This window comes from Thalassophryne amazonica, chromosome 1 (assembly GCF_902500255.1).
Source record: "Thalassophryne amazonica chromosome 1, fThaAma1.1, whole genome shotgun sequence".
In the NCBI taxonomy this organism is placed as follows: Eukaryota; Metazoa; Chordata; class Actinopteri; order Batrachoidiformes; family Batrachoididae; genus Thalassophryne; species Thalassophryne amazonica.
Window position 1 is genome coordinate 128,622,048 of NC_047103.1, and position 18,671 is coordinate 128,640,718.

The window sequence follows — 18,671 nt, forward strand, 5'->3', positions numbered from 1 at the left end:
TTAATATTGAAAAACCCATTTGGTGTACATTTTGCATTATATCTCAATCAAAAGTGCACCAATCACTAGTGTCACTAGACTCCATTTTTAAATTATGTTTATTTCGCATAATGGCTATAAATAGCTTGGCCTACATTCTGGTCAAACCATTTCTAGGTAAAGAGGTGGAGCGGAGGCAAGGCCCTGCATGACCTGGGTGGGACAAATGAAGCCAGAACATGTCACCACCTCAGACCTACTGATCAAGCTACAGCTAACAGGCTAACCTTTGTTCCGTTTTGTGGACTTTGCTGTGGTTTTTATGATGGCTTGCTTGCGGACAGGTATTAAAAACTGGCATATTGCCTCACTGTGGAGTGTTAGGATTAGTTTGGCGTGGAGCTAACATCAGCTAAGGTAGGACACCTGCTAACGCTGCTAACATAACAAATAACACAAAAATTTGACATGTGGGAAACACTACAGGCCAGACCTCTTAGATGATCTGTTCGAACAACTACCTGAAATTTCGTATGTAAAAGTCAGTACAGCCTAACTTCAGTGATATCTACGGTCCAGCCATGATGTTGGTCAGCACTGTGGTCCACAGTGTGTCAGCCTCCTCTTCAGCTTTGAACTAAGCGCACATTTATAAAGGAGGTGCAATGTGCAGTTGTTGGTTTGGTTGCAATTTCAAATCTCAAGTACCACATTTCCTGAAATTCCTCCTAAAAATGTGAGAGGTTTTGATATCAGAATGCAGACTCCAACTCGTGAAACTAGCAGTGTCTAGGTTTGTTAATCAAGGGCCATTCAGCTCTGCCAAAATGTGTCAACATTCTACAATATTACAATATGTGTAGCTATAACAAGCTATAACAAGGATTTGAACCAAGTTACATGAAATTCCTACTAAAAATGTGAGAGGAGTTAATGTCAAAATGCAGGTACCCAAGCATGAAACTGGCGGAGTCTATCTAGGTTTGTTAATCGAGGGTCATAACGCTGGTAAAATGGGCCCAACTTAAACTGTATAATATGCGTACTACCAACCTATAATAACGATTTGTACCATGTTTCACGAAATTCCTCCTTAAAGTGTAAAAGGAGATCATTTCAGAATGCTCATACCCCCCTTTTGGGAAGGAGGGAGGGATAGACAGAAGGAAATTGCCACGACGTAATCCCCCTTTGGGCCTACGGCCAGCAGAGGATAAAAACTACATCATGCAGCTTTAAATATTCTCACAAATTTTAGGATACAACTAAAACAATTCTTGTATTTTTTTTTTTATTTAAAGGTCATACATCTTATTTGTATTAATTTATTAATATATTTCAGTTTATCATTATTCTTAAGTTTTGGAAAAGCAGAGGCATGTAGTTTGCAAAATGCAGTGAGTGAAGAGATAGATAAATAAATGAGTCCATCCCTTCCTGTTTGTTCACATAATTAACTCAATAACAATCAACACTATCATCTTATAACTCATCAAATATGAGAACAAACTCATTAAAAGCTGGTGGACTTTGATGTATCAGATCAAGCCAAAATGCAACTTTGTTTTGTCTATGTAGTATATCATATATGATTCTTACAGCTGCTGCATGGATGTTGAATTGATGATGGAAAATTAGGAGCAGGTTTGGTTGAACTAAAGTGTAGATTTTCAAATTTGATTCAAGGGGTGTGGTTTTGAAGTTTCATGCAGCTTCTCAGGAGATTTTCAGTTTCTCATTTCCAAAGCACCTGATGACCACGTAGGCTACTGCTAATTGTTTTAAAATTTGTTTTTTAGGACTTTAAACATGTTTACAACTTCTGCACAGTGCTGTAGTATTTATTTTTGATGCATGTTAATAATTTCAGTGTCATATTTATTGTATCAGTATGAACATTTGTGTTACTAAGGTTTTGATGAACGGGTGATTGGTCAGGATGGCAGCAGTACTGAAAACAAGAAGCAGTGAAAGAAGGGCACCAGGCTCAAAACACCCCGTCTCGCACGTTTCAGCATGTGCAAGCTTAAACTTTTGTAAAAATTGGTTGATGAATAAAACGACTCACCTCACCATGTTAAAAGAGAAAAAAAGCATAAGAATTAAAAGGTTTGTCTCTGTATTTCCACCCAAAAATGCAGTGGGTGTGGCGTAGTAGCAGACAAACACTGTCAATAAGCCATTTCACGGATACCGCCATATTGGATTTGGTGCAGTGCACTCTGGGACCGTTTGGAGAAACAAAACATCCAAGCAAGATGTCGGACGTCTCCAACATGTTGTAGACGTTGTGATCGTTGGGTCTGATCTAGTACTTAAGTCATAAAACTCTGCTGAATCTAATCATCGACATGTATGATCTGACAGCACATATCAGTCACTGTAGCAGCACTTATAAGTTTGCAGCCTCCAATATTAACTCTTTCTGCATGTTAAACTGTTCTGCTGTTTGTGATTTCATGACTTAAGTACTAGATCACACCCAAGGATCACAACGTCTACAACACATTCAAGTAGACCAACATCTTGCTTGGGATGCATTGTTTGTCACCAAACAGTCCCAGATTGCACTGTGCCAAATCCAATATGGCGGTATTGATGCAGCGGTCTATAGGCAGCACTTGCTCACAGCCGAGTTTAATTGGCACACTGTTTTCCTGAGGGGTGTATGAACACGGCTCAGTGGGGCTCTGCTCAGCTCAGGATGCTTAAACTCCTGGCAGTTTTGAACTTGTTAAATGTTTTTAGGAGCCTCAGGCGGATTTGGCTTAGCTTGTTTGACTTGCGCTTGGCTCTCAAACCAGCACTTCGCGTGAAAAAAATCTACCCAGAGTGTACGAGTTCAACCAGCGTTTGTCCTGCCAGCTCAGGAGGACTCTGCGCCGAGCATGACAAAGGGGGAACCGCTTCAGGAAATCAGCTGGTGCGTAACTTCAAACGGCACCAAAAGCTGCCAGGTGTGAGGATGGCCTTTATAATATTTTCCAGGCTCCGCCCCCTCACACATACCCACCAGAATCTCGTTTTTATTTAAGGTTTTTTTTTTTTTTCATGTAATCACTCCAAACTGATAACATTTTTTTTTGGAGGAGACTGTGCTGTCTTTATATTAAAAGCATCAATCCTTTATCACTCCAGTTTTTTTTTTGTAAATACTAATGAACTCAGAGTTCACCGTTGTTGACCTGCACTATGAATGTATGCACACTGTCACACTCCACCAGAGTGCTTCACGCCCACGACACCAAAACCTCACAACCACCGCCTCAGTTTATACACGAAACAAAGCTCACAGGAGTCAAAGTTACATTTTTGGAGGAGGAAGAATATCACAGTTTGAAAACGGATTAAAAACTAAATGTTTTCTCCATATTAACACAGATTGACTTCAAACTGACAGCAGACCTGTTCATTTTCCAGATATGGGAATGATTGTAATTATGGTCATACATTGTTGGGTGAATTAACTTTTGAAGAACAGGATGAAATGTTCGGATGTTCCTCGCAGGAAGCACTGCCGTGTGTCTGACTGAAACACACCAAATTTTGGAGTGTCATGTTAAACACACATACACCTTTCTGTACAGTCCATCTGAAACCTGAATGTGGGTCAGCACTTGTCTCCTGAAATAAAAACTATTTAAATCATCACCAGCGTCTAACTGCTTGCTTTTGTGTTTTGTTGGGTGTCTGAGGAGGATCTAACACCAGTGAAATCCTGGTCAGACTTCTGATCAAAAACTCTTTCAAATCAGATCCATGTCTGTCCATAGTGGTGCGGTCTATGCAAACTTTATTATTCACTTTGTAATCCAACACAGCAGGACAATAAATAAAAACTAGAGTGCCCTCCTCTTGCTGGCATTAAGAGTGAATACAGTGACAAAAATAAGTATTTTTGCAAGTTTTCCCAACTACAAAGAATAGAGGCCTGTAATTTTTTAACCATAGGTGCACTTCTATCTATATAGACAATCTAAAAAAAAAAAAAAAAATCTGAAAATCACATTGTATGATTTTTAAATAATTAATTTGCATTTTATTGCATGAAATAAGTATTTGATCACTTGCCAACCAGTAATAATTCTGGCTCTCACAGACCTGTTAGTTCTTTAAGAAGCCCACTTATTCTGCAACCTTTACCTGTATTAATTGCACCTGTTTGAATTCATTACCTGTATAAAAGACACCTGTCCACACACAATCACACTCCAACCTAGCCACCATGGCCAAGACCAAAGAGCTGTCTAATGACAAAAGGAACAAAATTTTGAGTCCACAGTGAAACAGGAAATATCAAATGTCAAACACTTCCTGGATTGACAGACAAGATCTCATGGAATCTCGTGGCAAGTTCACACTGAAACAGGAAGTGCCAAATTTTGAGTCCACAGTGAAACAGGAAATGTCAAATGTTGAACACTTCCTGGTATGGGTGAGCTCAAGCGGAGGCCAGGGTTGCACTCACAGATATATATAAGGGTAGATGGTTTGGGGTGGAGTCTCCGGCGTTGTTCACTGGCGGCCATCTTGCCACAGGACTTGTTGCGGCACATTCCGTGGTAGCTATATTAAGGTAAGTGATCTGTGCACACTAAAATACGCTTAACAAGCAAAAATCATGACGAATTTACAAATGGTTTGGTGTACAGTGGTCCCTCGCTATAACGCAGTTTACCTTTCACGGCCTCGCAGTTTCGCGGATGTTTTTAGTCCAATTTTGCATGCTTGCTTTTTTTTTTTTTTTTTTTTTTTTTTTTTTTTTTACAGTGCACGTTCTGCATCCTCATCAAGCAGGCCGGTCGTGGCACAGCGAAGGGAGAGTATGCGCATTGTGTTCTGCGTGTCGGTTTATAAGAATCTTCTCGCCCAGAAGAAAAAGCGCCAACAACTACCCATAACTGTGTTTTTGACTCGGAAAAAGACACCTGCACCGAGGTTTGACTCTGGAAAAAGGCGCGACAGCGGAGCGGCGCCAGGACAAAGAGGCGCAATCAGAGAAACTGTGAAATACTGGTGATTCACTATTAATAATTTATGTATCCAACCTGTCACAGTTATTTATAGGAAAACGTTCTATTTTTATTTCTCAAACAAATGTTTGGGCCTAAAAACAGGTTGGTCTTAGTTTTCTACTAAGGTTTGAACTTTTTTACACACGAGAGAAAAGTGAGAAAATGTTAATGCCTGTTTGAGAAAAGTGTATAAAGTGTGTAGAGAGGGGTTTTTACAGCCTTAAAACGTCTATAATGTAAAAAATAACGCTGACTACTTCGTGGATTTCGCTTATTGCGGGCTATTTTTGGAACGTAACTCCCGCGATAAACGAGGGACCACTGTAATACAAGCGTTATTAACGCAGGGCTGTGAAAACTCCACGAATTTCATCTTGGGGAGGGGGTGGGGTGTTAGTGTTGCACTCTTTAATCGTGATCCTTACTGAGTTTTTAAAATGCTTATCGCGAAGCATTCTTTTTTTATGACATCATGCGAGTTTTATAAGTCCTCGGATTTATCCTCGGATTTCACAATTTTCATTTCACAGCCCTGTTAACGTGGCTACAATTCAGGGTATTTGTAAAAGTTAAAATCCCAGATTCTCTTTACTAAAAATCTATTTAATCGCATAGCTGTATACGCTTTGCTTTATGCAAATTAGCCATGTGGAGTTAGCTAGTTTCGATTTGTGCAAAACAAAAGTGCGTAAGAACACCAACTATGACTAAACTGACCTGTGGAAAGGACACTGTGATATTTAGTCCTAGTTCAGGTATGGTTTAGTCCTGATTCAGGTCTGGTTTGGTCCTGAGTCCTAGTTCAGACCTGGTTTAATCCTGGTTCTGTTTTGGTTAGTTGACTAATAAGAAGAGCCTTTGAGTGGAAGCTAATATGTAAAAGTTAACCCAGCAATTGGTACATGAGTCACACATGATTTGCAAGTGGGTTGGTTTGTTAAAAACATCTTGTATTATGATACAGTAAATTGCTCTCTTTGTGTCTATAGCAGTACACCTCGATGACATGCCTGATTTTTGTGCAGCATACGGCTCTAATGAGCGCTGCATCAAAAGGAGATCCCATGGGATCACCTTTCACCTGTAAGATATACTTATGACAGTACGTGACATAATAGGATTGCTAGATTTTTGTTGACACGAGGCTATTTAAAATATGTTGCTATAATTTATTTACTCATTCTGTATTTTTTGGATGTTTTTATTATTCTTGTAGTGTGATGTTCTATTCCCAGAGTAAAACCACACACACGCACACATATACACACACCATGATAATTTAGGTGTGTAATTTTGTCCCTATCCTTAATGTTAATGGAAAGAAAGGTGGAAAATTTAATATTTATTTATTTATTTGACTGTGTTTAAGATTTCCCAAAAACAGAGAGAGAAGGAGGCAGTGGGAAGTTGCGGTAAGAAGGGCTGGTTTTGTTGCCAATGACAGGACACTACTGTGCAGTGAGCACTTCAGGAGTGAGGACTTCGATAGAACGGGGCAGACTGTCCGGCTTCGAGATAATGTTGTGCCATCTATTTTCAAATTTCCATCTCATCTTCAAAAGGTATGTATATCATTGACCAACAATGATGTGTGTGTGCGTGTGTATGTGTGTATATATATGTATGTATATAACTCATACCAATATTTCAACATTTTCTAATGTCTTTACTTGTATTTACTTTAGCTGGTAACAACAAGAAACACAAACACTTCTATCAGAGTGGAAGACAACCTGCCAATCGACTTGTCTCAGGATGAACCTCAGCCTGATGTTCTGAGTATAATTTGAATTAAAAAGTAACATATATGTTTTATATTACCATTATTTATATATTTTGTGGCAACAGGGAGCCATTGGAGAGAGGCACAAGTGCTGTAAGCGACAGGCCACTGACCACACATACTCATTGCCTGCTTGTCCCAAGGCTATACGTGCAAAACTCCAAGAAGCCTCAGCAAGAGTGAGGAAACTGCAGCGGGAGAAGTCAAATGCCTTGGCAAGAGAAAGGAGGGCTAAGAAAAACATGCTGTCTCTTCTGGAGGAACTTAAGGAGAAAAATCTAATCAATGAAGAGCTAAAAGACAAGCTTGATTGCTACTCAGGTGAAATAAAAAATATTTCATGGAGTATTTTTTGTCTTTTATCTTCTTCGGTAGCGTTCCTCCTCACTAAAATTAAACCTACAAAATCACTTTTGCTAATTGAATTTCAGATCTTCCAGTTCACCTCTTTTCGAGGCAGGGTGTGGAGTACACTAAGGCCCAGAGAGATTTTGTCCTTACGCTCCACCTCCATGGCCCAAAAGCCTATCATTATCTGAGAGAGACTCTGCATATTCACCTTCCACATCCCAGTTAATTGCAAAGGTATGCTTCATGATTTCTAATTTTAAAATAAATTACATGGATACATTAACCTGAATATGTAGTACTAGATATTTTCTAATCATTATCTAGGTTAGTTGGTTAAATGGGTACTTTTATTTTTACAAAGGTGGTTGAGCTCCGTTGATGCCACACCTGGTCTCAATAAAATGATGTGGGACATGCTGGAAAGACGACGTAAAGAAGATGAGGCCAAGTACGGCTGTGTGACTCTGATGCTGGATGCCATGGCCATCAAAAAGCACGTCCAATATCCTCAGACACAAACAATGTATGGATTTGTGGACATGGGGGATCAATTAAATGAGACGGACATTGCCTCCGAGGCTCTTGTGTTTATGGTGGTTGGGCTTCAAGGTTATTGGAAAGCTTCAATTGCATATTATTTGACAAAGTCCCTCACACCAGAAACACAAAAAGCGTTGGTAGAGCATGCCATAGAAGAGCTGCATCACCGTCAGATAAGGGTGGTGTGCCTGACAATGGATGGTCATGCATCCAATGTGAGTATGTGCACCAAATTTGGGTGCAATCTAAAGGCAAACCCCTGTGAGCCCTTGAAGACCTATTTCCCACATTCAGTAACACATGACAATGTTTTTGTCATGATGGATGCTTGCCACATGCTGAAGCTGACATGCAATATGTTGCAGGTACGTGTTTATTACTGGTTTTTAATAAATGTTGATTTGTATTATTACTGGAGAATATGGTTCTGTATATTTGCAGTAATAAAGATTCTGATTCTGCAGGCATACAGCCCAATTAGAAGCATCACTGGAAGCATCAATTGGAGGTACATTGTTCATCTGAACAAAGTCCAAAAGAAAAGTGGATTACATGCTGCTAATAGGGTCACAGATAAGCATACGCTACACAGATAAGGATACGCTGTTTGACATCTTCAACAGCCGCAATCCCAGAGCCAAAGGGTTCAAAGCTCCCCTTGGTTCTAGAAACTGGACAAGCACTAGAGAGTTCTTGTCAAAAGCCAGGGGGTATTTGCTCACTTTGAAGATGGATGATGGCACCCCCCTTTATCGAACAAAGAGGTCTTTTAAAATACTGATGGTATTAGTGATGCACTGATAACATTATCCCCCATACAAGGATAAGTACAATGACTCTACATTTGAGTAGTCACTTATACCCAGTACACAAATTTTAGTTTGCTGAAATTAGAAGGTTTACAAAATAAGGATTTATTTATTTTAAATTTATAAAAATAGTCAAGTTACAAATCATTAAATTATCTACAGAAAAAATTAACAATTACCAACAGCTCAACTCTACCAGTTTCAGTGCATCCCTAATGCTGTATTCTGCAAGATGTTCTGTCTTGCCTGGTTCAAGAGATGCTCTATTCTGCATCGAGTTCATAAGATGCTTCTGAGTTCATAAAGCGGTACGTGTTATTCATATCATGCTATGTGTTTACTGTCTACAAATTTGTCTGTGTTCCCCTCAGCCCCCCACCCCCAATAAGTCATTTTTAGGATTCTAAACCTTTGCGTTCTTGTGTGCTTAAGATTTCTCTCTATCCTCGGCTTTGTCATCAATATTGACACATTGATGTCGATGGTTCTGGTGCTGCTTGATAGGCAGCAATATATCCTGACCTACAGGTTCAGCCAGGACCACTTGGAGCTTCTCTTTAATACCATCAGAGCATCTGGTAGAGTTTCTAATTCATATTTGCTAGTCACAACACTAAATGACTGGAAGCAAATGCTCGTATTATTTACTTATTTTTGAAAAATGTGTCTGGTCAACCAATCTGTTTGAAAAATGTGTCACCACTATGATACAGTTTGAATATTAAATATACGTGTAATATATTATTGTTTTATTTTAAGGTGGCTGGAATAACAACCCTACTGCCAGCCAATTCAAGTACATTTTCCAAAAGCTGATGGCCCGGTGTGGGGTTGTTAAACCAAGCAGCAAAGGGAACGTGACAGTACAGGATGACACAGAGACCGTACCAGCTGTAGCAATGTCCTCTGCGGCCCCATCCTACCACACTGACATATCTACAAGCCTCTCAGCTGTGGATATGTCCTCTGCAGAAGAAGAAGAAAATCTTCTATCCCCCTTTGCTGACATTCCTGCCCTGATACATGACCACAGCTACCTTCCCACCCGCTTCGATGGTCTTGTGGACAACGCTCTTGCGTACATTTCAGGTAGATGTCCTAGTTATTAAATGATTAATTAGTCTACCTATATTTTTAGGATTTGTTGTGCGACGGACTTTAATGAGTTGTCCTGTGATGTCTGCCGTGCCAGCCTGGTGACAGACGCCGCACCTGCCATTGAGGACAAGAGCTACCACCTACTGACTATAAGAAACAGAGGGGGCTTGGTGATTCCGTCTCAAGGCACAGTGAGGGTCATCAGGGAAGCAGAGTGGGTCATTTGCCAGGCATCAGCAGATTCCAGACGATCACAGCCCATAAAACTGCTAGATGTCGTCTACACTGTATGAAAGAGGATAGGTTCAGATGATGTGTTTTTGCTCAGGGAGCACATCAGTGACACACAGTATGGAATTGAGAATCATCATCATATGTTGCTGTCACTGATTGTGTCTGTGTTTTTTAAGCTAAGACTACATCACATTGCAAAAATCACTACTCTGAAATTACAGAGTGGCAACATGAGACAGAAGCTGACTAAAACAGTTCTTTTCAAACGGTATTAGCTCCAACTGCCCAACCAAATGAATGAGATGTGTATATCACATCACTTATGCAGGTACTCATGAAATCCCTGCTCTAATCCTGGGCAGTCATCACCTGTTTGCAGGTCTTCACCATAGACAAATAGATTTAAGCTCAAACATGAACACAATAATGGAGCACAGTATTATATATAACCTCTCTGGGTGGAGTCTGCATGTACTCCCCGTGTTCCTGTAGATTCTCTCCAGCTTCCTCATCGCCCAAAGACATGCATGTGTTAGGAAAACTGTTCACTAAATTGTCCCTAGTGACTGAATGTGAGCGTGAATGGTTGTCTGTCTGTGTCTCTGTGTCAGCCCAGCGACAAACTGGCCATTGTCCAGGGCAGGGATCTCCAACCAGTAGCTCGGGAGCTACCAGTAGCTCGGGAGCTACCAATAGCTCGCCAGTCCCTTTTTGTTAGCTCGCCAAAGACTTTCCACATTTTTACATACACATGAAAAGGAAAAAAAATTGATGTATTTTCTGTTTGTTCAGCATGTTCCCCAAACATTTAGGTCAATATAATGAAGTATAAAGTGGCATCAGTTATGTTGAAATATTCTCTTAGCCACATGTATTCTTCACTTACAGTGCATAGTTTCACATATTTCTGTGAAGTATAAGTAGCTCTCTGCCATTTTTGTTGCATATAAATAGGTCTTGGAGTGAAAAAGATTGGAGACCCCTGGTCCAGGGTGTATTCTGCCTAAGGCCCATACTTACTGGGATAGGCTCCAGTACCCAGCCCCCCCTAGCGGGAATAAGCACTAGAAAATTGATGAATGAACGAATTATAAATGTCATTGCTGTAATGGCATTGTCTGTATAAAAAAAAAAAACCTCTTTAAGTGCTTTATTGGAAGAAAAGAGGTTGAACATGTAAACTGAGGTAAACAAAATATATATGTAGATTTGTGCAACATAAAAGGGCTATTTTTCTGTGTATATATATGTAGTATATAGTATATATCTTGTGTGTATATATATATATATTATTGTAATAAATACAATTTTAAGTTGAGTTGAATAAGAAAATTTATTGACCTTGTGATGTGTGTATATATATATAGCTATTACTTAACCTATCTAATATTATATTCATATGACAGTACATTATAAGTGTGCAGTATCATAACTATATCTCTGATGTTTACAATGAACCAAACCGGTTGAAAATCGGTTGAAAATTGAGCAAGTTATGGTTATTTCAGTAAGACATGCTCCATTGACTGTTATCCTGTTATCAGTGGATTAGCGCCCTGTGGCAAGATGGCCGCCATATGATGGTCTCCATTGGCCCGCAGCACAGCGAGGCATCAACCCTTTACTATATCTATGGTTGCACTCACTGATTTGTATACAATACTGGATAGGTGATTGGACAATATTTTTGAGACAAACTGGAAGCCATATTACCATTCACATGTCCCGCTCCTGAACGGTGTTTTCTATTGATCTTTAACCAGGCACACACAACTTTATTTTTGTGATTTTGTTAAAAAAAAATACCTTCATGTGCAGTTATAAACTGTGCAGATCTCCAGTTCAAAGGCAGTGGGTGAACATTTCACCTGTGAGTATTGAAATGGAAAGTAATGAACAATAACTTTTAGAGTTCTATCCCTTATTCCAGCAAATAGGCATAGAAAATAATAAGTGGCTTGTGTGTACATGTTGAATTTTGTGTTGGAGGAACTATTTTAAGACATTTATTACCGGTAGGTCTACTTATGCATACACAGTAAAATCACCAGTGTTAAATTAACACTGACAGTGAACATATGGTCCCACTCTGACCAGAGTATGACCATATGTACACTGGCAGTGTTAATTTAACTTTTTTTTTTTTACACTGGTGAATTTACTCTGTAGTTTTGGAGCTTTAGGGTACCTACGAGCTTTATTACTAATATTAGGCTGAAGCTCATAGAGGTGTGCGTAATAAATATTGTCATTGCAGGGAAAACCAACTCTCCTGTAGCTAGTCAAGAGCAGTGTTTTATTCCTTCAGTGCAACTATTAAATAAATCCACTATTGCTATATTATCCATCATGACTTTTGTTCATGATGTGGTACCAAATATATATATTCCACAAAGCTTGTATAAACTTTAGAATTGAGTATTTGCTTCAGTACGAGTAACTGAAAATATAAGGGAAGAAAGTGTCAAAGTACTAAAAGAAAGAAAGGAAATAAATCAAATAGCTTATCGTGGCAGACATAGATGGGGGGGGGGGGGGTGATGGTTACATTATCTGGAGAACAAAAATAAGGAAATGAGAGAATTAGCTCAGTTATTACTTGAAATTGTTAACATTCTAATAAGCCATCTATGTGAGGTCTGCAGAACATGAGAGTGGTAAGATGGCTGCCTGTTTGCTTCAGCGGTTTGTACAAAGTGTGTGGGCCAGTGAGCTATCCAGCATTATATTGAGATCAGTGGTTGCGCTGGACTCCCCTGAAATCTGATTGGACACAGATGATTGACATGTCATAGCACATGCAAAAAAAAAAAAAAAAAAAAAAAGCTTAATTTTGAAATCGGTGACATATTGACTCCTAGGTTCCTCCTGTGCAGTAGCTGGTGCTGTGTACCACAAAAGGTTCTAATCCACCTTAGTAGAAAAAGAAAAATTTGCATCAGATTTGAACTGAACACCTCGTTTGAACCGTGGACTTCTAATGACACCAAAGTTATACTGGTGAGTAAATGACGACATTTTATGCCACAAATGAGGTCCAGGTTGCTAAAAGCAGCATTTCTCTTTTAGTTCGGGTTGCTTTATATATACACACGTGTTTCTCCAGTGATTTCAAACGAGCAGACAGCTGTTGATTCATGAGATATAACGCGAAGACGCTCAGGCTGAAAGAAATACAGGTAATTTACTCCTCTGTTCTGTATAAAAGCTGTGAAACAGGTTTTAAGTCTTAAGTCCTTCAGAGAGCAAAATTATTTTTAAATAACTGCCTAATTCTGCTATCTGAGTGACACACCAGTGGCAACTTTAGATCAATAAACCTAGAGTTATCTTCCTTAAACTCAAACTGAAAGCAAATATCTACAGTTTGATATAAATTAATTAAAAATATAAAATCCAGCTTTCTGATGAAGTGGTGTAGAGGAGGATTTTCTTAAAAAGAAGACCCGATAGTTCAGCTACAATTTGACAGAAAGTACATCTAAGATGAAAGCCTAGATTTGATGTTTTGGTGAAAGAAACTTATGTGGGTGATTCTTAGACTACGGGCACTTATGTCCTTTGATCATATTGTATGAAAAACAGAAAAAAGGGGAAATTTCATACTTTTATAGTTATCTTTACAATGAAAGTGTGTTAAGAAATTTGTTCTAGTAGTCTATGATGACTTTTTCACCTTTTTTCAGCATCATTATATGCAAATATTGCCGTTTTGTGCTTGTCCCACACCCAGACTTTTGATCTTCAATGATAAAAATGAATGGTAAAGAAACGTTTTTTCTAATGTTTTAAAATATCTCTGAATAAAATATCAGTAAAATAATCAAAACATAATTGGGGTATTCAATGTCATACAACTGTTGTGATTTTTTTTAAACAAAATGTAGTTGTCCCACACTATTGCCGTAATTTCCACCACAACGCTGTAATGTCCCTTTAAACAGTTTGTATGAAAGATTGTTTGGGTAGTTTCTATGGAGATAAACAGTGACATCAGAGCACATGTATATAGCGCCAAATTACAACAAACAGTTGCCCAAGGCGCTTTATATTGTAAGGCAATGGTGTGGTGGAAATTACATTTACAAGGCCAATAGTGACCGTAGTTAAAGAATCACCCATGTATTTATGCATAACTGATGTAAATAAAGTCTAAGACATATTCAGTGACTTGGAAATGTTCATGTATCTCTCCCTTGACTTGTCTGAAGAAAACTGGCATTAAAACTAATTATTTACACGTATTATCAAGTTTTAGAGATTTGCTTTCAGTTTGAGTAAGATCATTTTAGAAATTTTTATTCTCTATATTTTCTGTATTTCTCGTATTTGACATGGCATAAACAAATTTAAATATCTGAAATACCTAGTGTTCCAATACTTTTGGAGGGCACAGTATCCTAACCTTATGATGAGTGCAAAATGAATGTGGTATTATGACTGTTTTTTAAGAATGTTTCATTTTCAATGTTGCTGCTGTTGTGTGAAATCAGTCATATCGTATATCATATTCATATGACAATACTCAGATACGATAATTTGGTCATTTGTACAGCCTTACTGTCAGCTAGCTGAAAATGGGGTTAAGAGGGCTGTAATTAGGGGGTCTGATGGGGTGGAGCCCTCCAGAAGCTGAAAGGCTTAAAAAGAAAAATGCTTAAAAAGGCAAGGTGCCCCAAAAGCTGAAAGGTTTTAGCCATGCTAATGCTCCCCTGAAGCATTTGCTCAGGGGAAAAAAATAAAGTCTGAAGGACCTAAATGGCATGGGGAGATGCTGTAGAGCTTCGCTCATTCATGTCTGTGACATATACATATTATCAAATATGCATTTCATGCAATTATTTAAAAATCATACAATGTGATTTTCTGCTTTTTTGTTTTAGATTCTGTCTCTCACAGTTGAAGTGTACCTACGATAAAAATTATAGACCTCTCTATTCTTTGTAGGTCGGAAAACTTGCAAAATTGACAGTGGATCAAATACCGATTTGCCTCACTGTAAATAATACGAGGTCTGTGATGACAAAGAGGTCCTTTTTATTTTTTTCAAAAAATAAATGGATTTGATTCATATGTTTTTACATCAGACAAGCTTGAACCCTTGTGCGCATGCGTGAGTTTTTTCACGCGTGTCGGTGACGTCATTCGCCTGTGGGCAGGCCTTGAGTGAGGAGTGCTCCACCCTGCCCGTTGGAATCTCTGTCTGAATAGCCGCTGCGGATGACGCGCGTTGCTTTATCAACATTTTTTCTGGACCTGTGAGGAATATCCAAGTGGACACTATTCGAGAAATTAAGCTGGTTTTCGGTGAAAAGTTTAACGGCTGATGAGAGATTATGGGGTGTTTCTGTCGCTGTAAGGACTTCCCACGGAGCGGGACGTCCTGCAGCGCTTCCAGGCGCCGTCGTCGGCCTGTTTCGACCTGAAAACATCCTAATTTAAGGCTTAATTCACCCAGGACGTCGTGAGAGAGAGAAGATTCAGAAGAGGCCGGCATGAGGACTTTATGCGGACATTCCACTGTTTAAGGACATTTTGTAATGAAAGACGTGCGCGCAAATTTGCCGAGTCGTTTCCATGACGACTTGGCCAATCTGTATGCGCCGCGACAGGAAAAACACCTCCGTGTTGAAAACCATTTGTAAAATTCAGACAGCTTTTGATGGCTTTCAACAAGTGAGTAACTGAGAAATTGTTTAACAGCTTGGGCATATTCCAACTTGCCCGTTAAGGTTTCCAACGGAGGTTTTTCCTGTCACGACCCCCCGCGGTCGGGTCCGGCCCAACATGCGACTCTGCCCGCACGTTCTTTCATTACAAAATGTCCGTTAACAATGGAATGTCCGAATAAACTCCTCATGCCGACTTCTTCTGAAAGTTCTCTGTTCTCTGACGACTTCCTGGGTCAACAGAGCCTGAAATGTGGAAGTTTTCAACTTGAAACGGCGAGACGCTGCCACCTCGAAGCGCAGATCGCCGTCAGGCGCCGTGGGCCGTCCTTACGGCGACACTACCAGACCAAAATCTCTCATCAGCTGTTAAAAGTTTTACCAAAAACCAGCTGAATTTATCGAATGGCGTCCACTCAGTTGTGCCTTACAGTTTTTAAAAAAAAATTTTATCAAACAAAGCAGCAGTCTCTGAGCCATTCCTAAACAATGAAAAAAAAAAAAAAATCGATGAGAGGGTGGGCGACTCCTCACTCAAAGACTGCCCACAGGCGAATGACGTAACCGACAGGCGTGAAAAAACTCTCGCATGCCCACGAGGGTTCAAGCATGTCTGATGTAATCACACGTGATTCAAATCCATATGGTTTTTGAAAAAAATAATAAGGTCCGTTACTTTTATCACAGACCTCGTATAAGACAAATTACTTTCATCAGTAAGTACCTGGTGTGTCTATGAGGTAGGAATAAATGTCAGGATATTGAACATCTGACCATTGTGTCGGATCATTTTTCCATCATCCAGCTTTGAGTTGGTACAGACAAGATGCCAGTCCTGCTGCTGATAATTTGGTTTTATATCACTCCCAGGTGATATTGTCCAAACCCTCTGAATACCTGAAGACCACACCAAGGGCCCAACAACAGAAATCTAAACACTTAAATATGGAATTCAACAGCAAATACCACTCCCAAACAAAGTGACAGAGAGAATGAATCAATTCTTCCCCCACGCTATTTTAGATCACATCATGTGACCATTAAAAATGGCAGCACCCTCCAGTTCTAGGAGTTCTCATGGTGGATGGCACATGACCATTCAAAATAGCGACACCCTTCAGTTGTAGGGCTCCTTCGGCCTCACTCCATGTTCAGTATTAAGCCCTGAATTAGTCTCAGCCTCATCTCTCTAACAGCCATTTCACTTCATCTGTAACATCCTGCAAAGAGGAGCATTATATTTTAGTACATTTTTTTTTCTTTTGCATAATCTGGAGGACAGAGTAGTTTTCTGACAACTGATTCTGTTGGGCCAATTACACACAAGGGTTTTTATATAATATATATTGTTATATTTTTAAGTTCTGGTCCTTTTGCACTCCGACTTATCACAGATCATGGTGACAGTTTTTAACCCAAATATTGCCACTGAATGACGTTATGATTAAAGTGAGGCACAGCCACGCGTCTTTAAAGCCGTCATCTTACCAGTTGGAACTTTCCCCATTTAATTTTCAGTTCCTGCAATGTTAAGGTGCAGCTCCATCCAGAGATGGGAGTTGTGTTTGTGTTGGCGACCCTCCTGTCCTGTGCACCAACAGCAATTCTTGTATAGTCGTCCGTGAATTGTTCTGTGAATTATTTCTGTAATTTATGTTTGTAGCATGGCCCAAGCAGAGGGTCACCCCTTTGAGTGTGGTCTGCTTGAGGTTTCTTCCTCAGAGGGAGTTTTTCCCTTACCACTGTTGCTCTGGGGGTTGGTAAGGTTAGACCTTACCTGTGTGAAGCACCTTGAAGCAACTCTGTTGTGATTTGGTGCTATATAAAGGAAAATAAATTGAACATTTCCATTTCATTTCATTCTACCAGTTTTCACTTGTAATATTACATTTGGGAATAATTCTAGGAGGCGCTGGGGTATGTGATGAGATTGATTTTGTTTCTCTGCTAATCATTGCAGCTGCGATTGTGTTGCACTGAGCTTTTTTTTGTTAGTGGTTGGCGAGAACAAACTCAGAGAGACTTAGTTTGCTGAAACAGAAACCTCGGCTCTGCAGGTAATCAAAATGTGTGCGATCTGCCAGTGCAGGTAAAAACAGCAAAGAGTGCAAGCAGAGACTGAAAATTCACATTTATTTTTTAAGTTATTAGTTACAGGTATTCAGGTTCTACGCAAGAAGGCAGACAAAACAAAGATCCTGGACAGGATCTTTTCACAGCAGACTGGTCTGGCATAGCTTGAACTGGTCTACGGGGCCTTGTTTTAGAGTCGGGATGAGTTGGTATTGATCGAGGCCTGCCAGTTCTATTTGTAACAGTTGGCGTCAACAGGCAAAACCCAACAGTGCCCCCTGGAGGAAGTGTGTTCTCCTCCAGCCTTGCTGCATCCTTCACATTTGAGCAGCAGACAGCTGTTTGGGATTGGTTGGCTTCGGTTACTACCTGGAGCACTGTGGGGACCAAACAGTCAGAGTCACTGTCCTCACTGGTGTGATGATGTGGTGGGCGTGGAGGAGAGAGACCGTCAGAGTTTGTACTGTCAGAGAGGAGGCCTTCATTAGACATGAGCAGGACACGAGCTTTGGACAAAACATACAGTCAGAGACTCTAAATGTCCCTTTAACCCAAACTGTTCTCTTAACATTCACCAGTTATCTTCCTTATGTTGTTCAATGTACCAACCCTTAGCAAAAAGAAGTTTATTCAAGTGTACTATGAGTATACTTATTTCTTACTGAAATTGAGGAAGTATACTTGAAGGTGACTTTTTATAAACTATATTTTATATACTTAAGTATAGTGAAGTATACTTGGCTTATACTGAAAAGTATAAACAAAAGTCTAAGTACATTAATACTAAGACTTACACTTATACTTTAGTATACTTTTTACATCTCTCTGCCACAGAGTACTAACACTTATGCACTTGGAGCAAGATATACCAAGTCAAGCCATTGACTCAAGTAACTGAAAAGAAGTCATAAAAGTACAGATTTTTTTCTTCTATGTAGTTATTTATTTTTGGTTCCAAAGGTTCGCACTTTTCTTTGACCAGGAAGGACTTTAGTTCTCAGTTGAAGACGCTATGTTTACATTTTTATAAATAAGGACTTGTTCTTGAAGAGACCATTGTGTTTACATTTTACATGCACTTTCCTTTAATTTTCTCCACAAAGGAAGGACTTGATTTCAT

General features: G+C 39.5%; 1 protein-coding gene and 1 long non-coding RNA gene across 3 annotated transcripts in view; one reads left to right on the top strand and one right to left on the bottom strand.

Moving 5' to 3' along the window:
• The first annotated feature begins 2,437 nt into the window (after positions 1–2,437).
• Positions 2,438–17,897, top strand: LOC117514059. The gene is made up of 3 exons (XR_004561787.1): positions 2,438–2,585; positions 16,841–16,845; positions 17,886–17,897. It is a non-coding gene; the product is annotated as an uncharacterized LOC117514059 (long non-coding RNA).
• The window catches only part of LOC117514045 (insulin receptor substrate 2-B-like), a 29,847-nt gene continuing 28,797 nt past the window's right edge, over positions 17,622–18,671 (bottom strand). For both annotated transcript variants that reach the window (XM_034174335.1, XM_034174343.1), the window contains exon 6: positions 17,622–18,014. In XM_034174335.1, the coding sequence (XP_034030226.1) occupies positions 17,630–18,014 (385 nt within the window). In that variant the 3' untranslated portion in view covers positions 17,622–17,629. The remainder of the gene's footprint in view (positions 18,015–18,671) is intronic.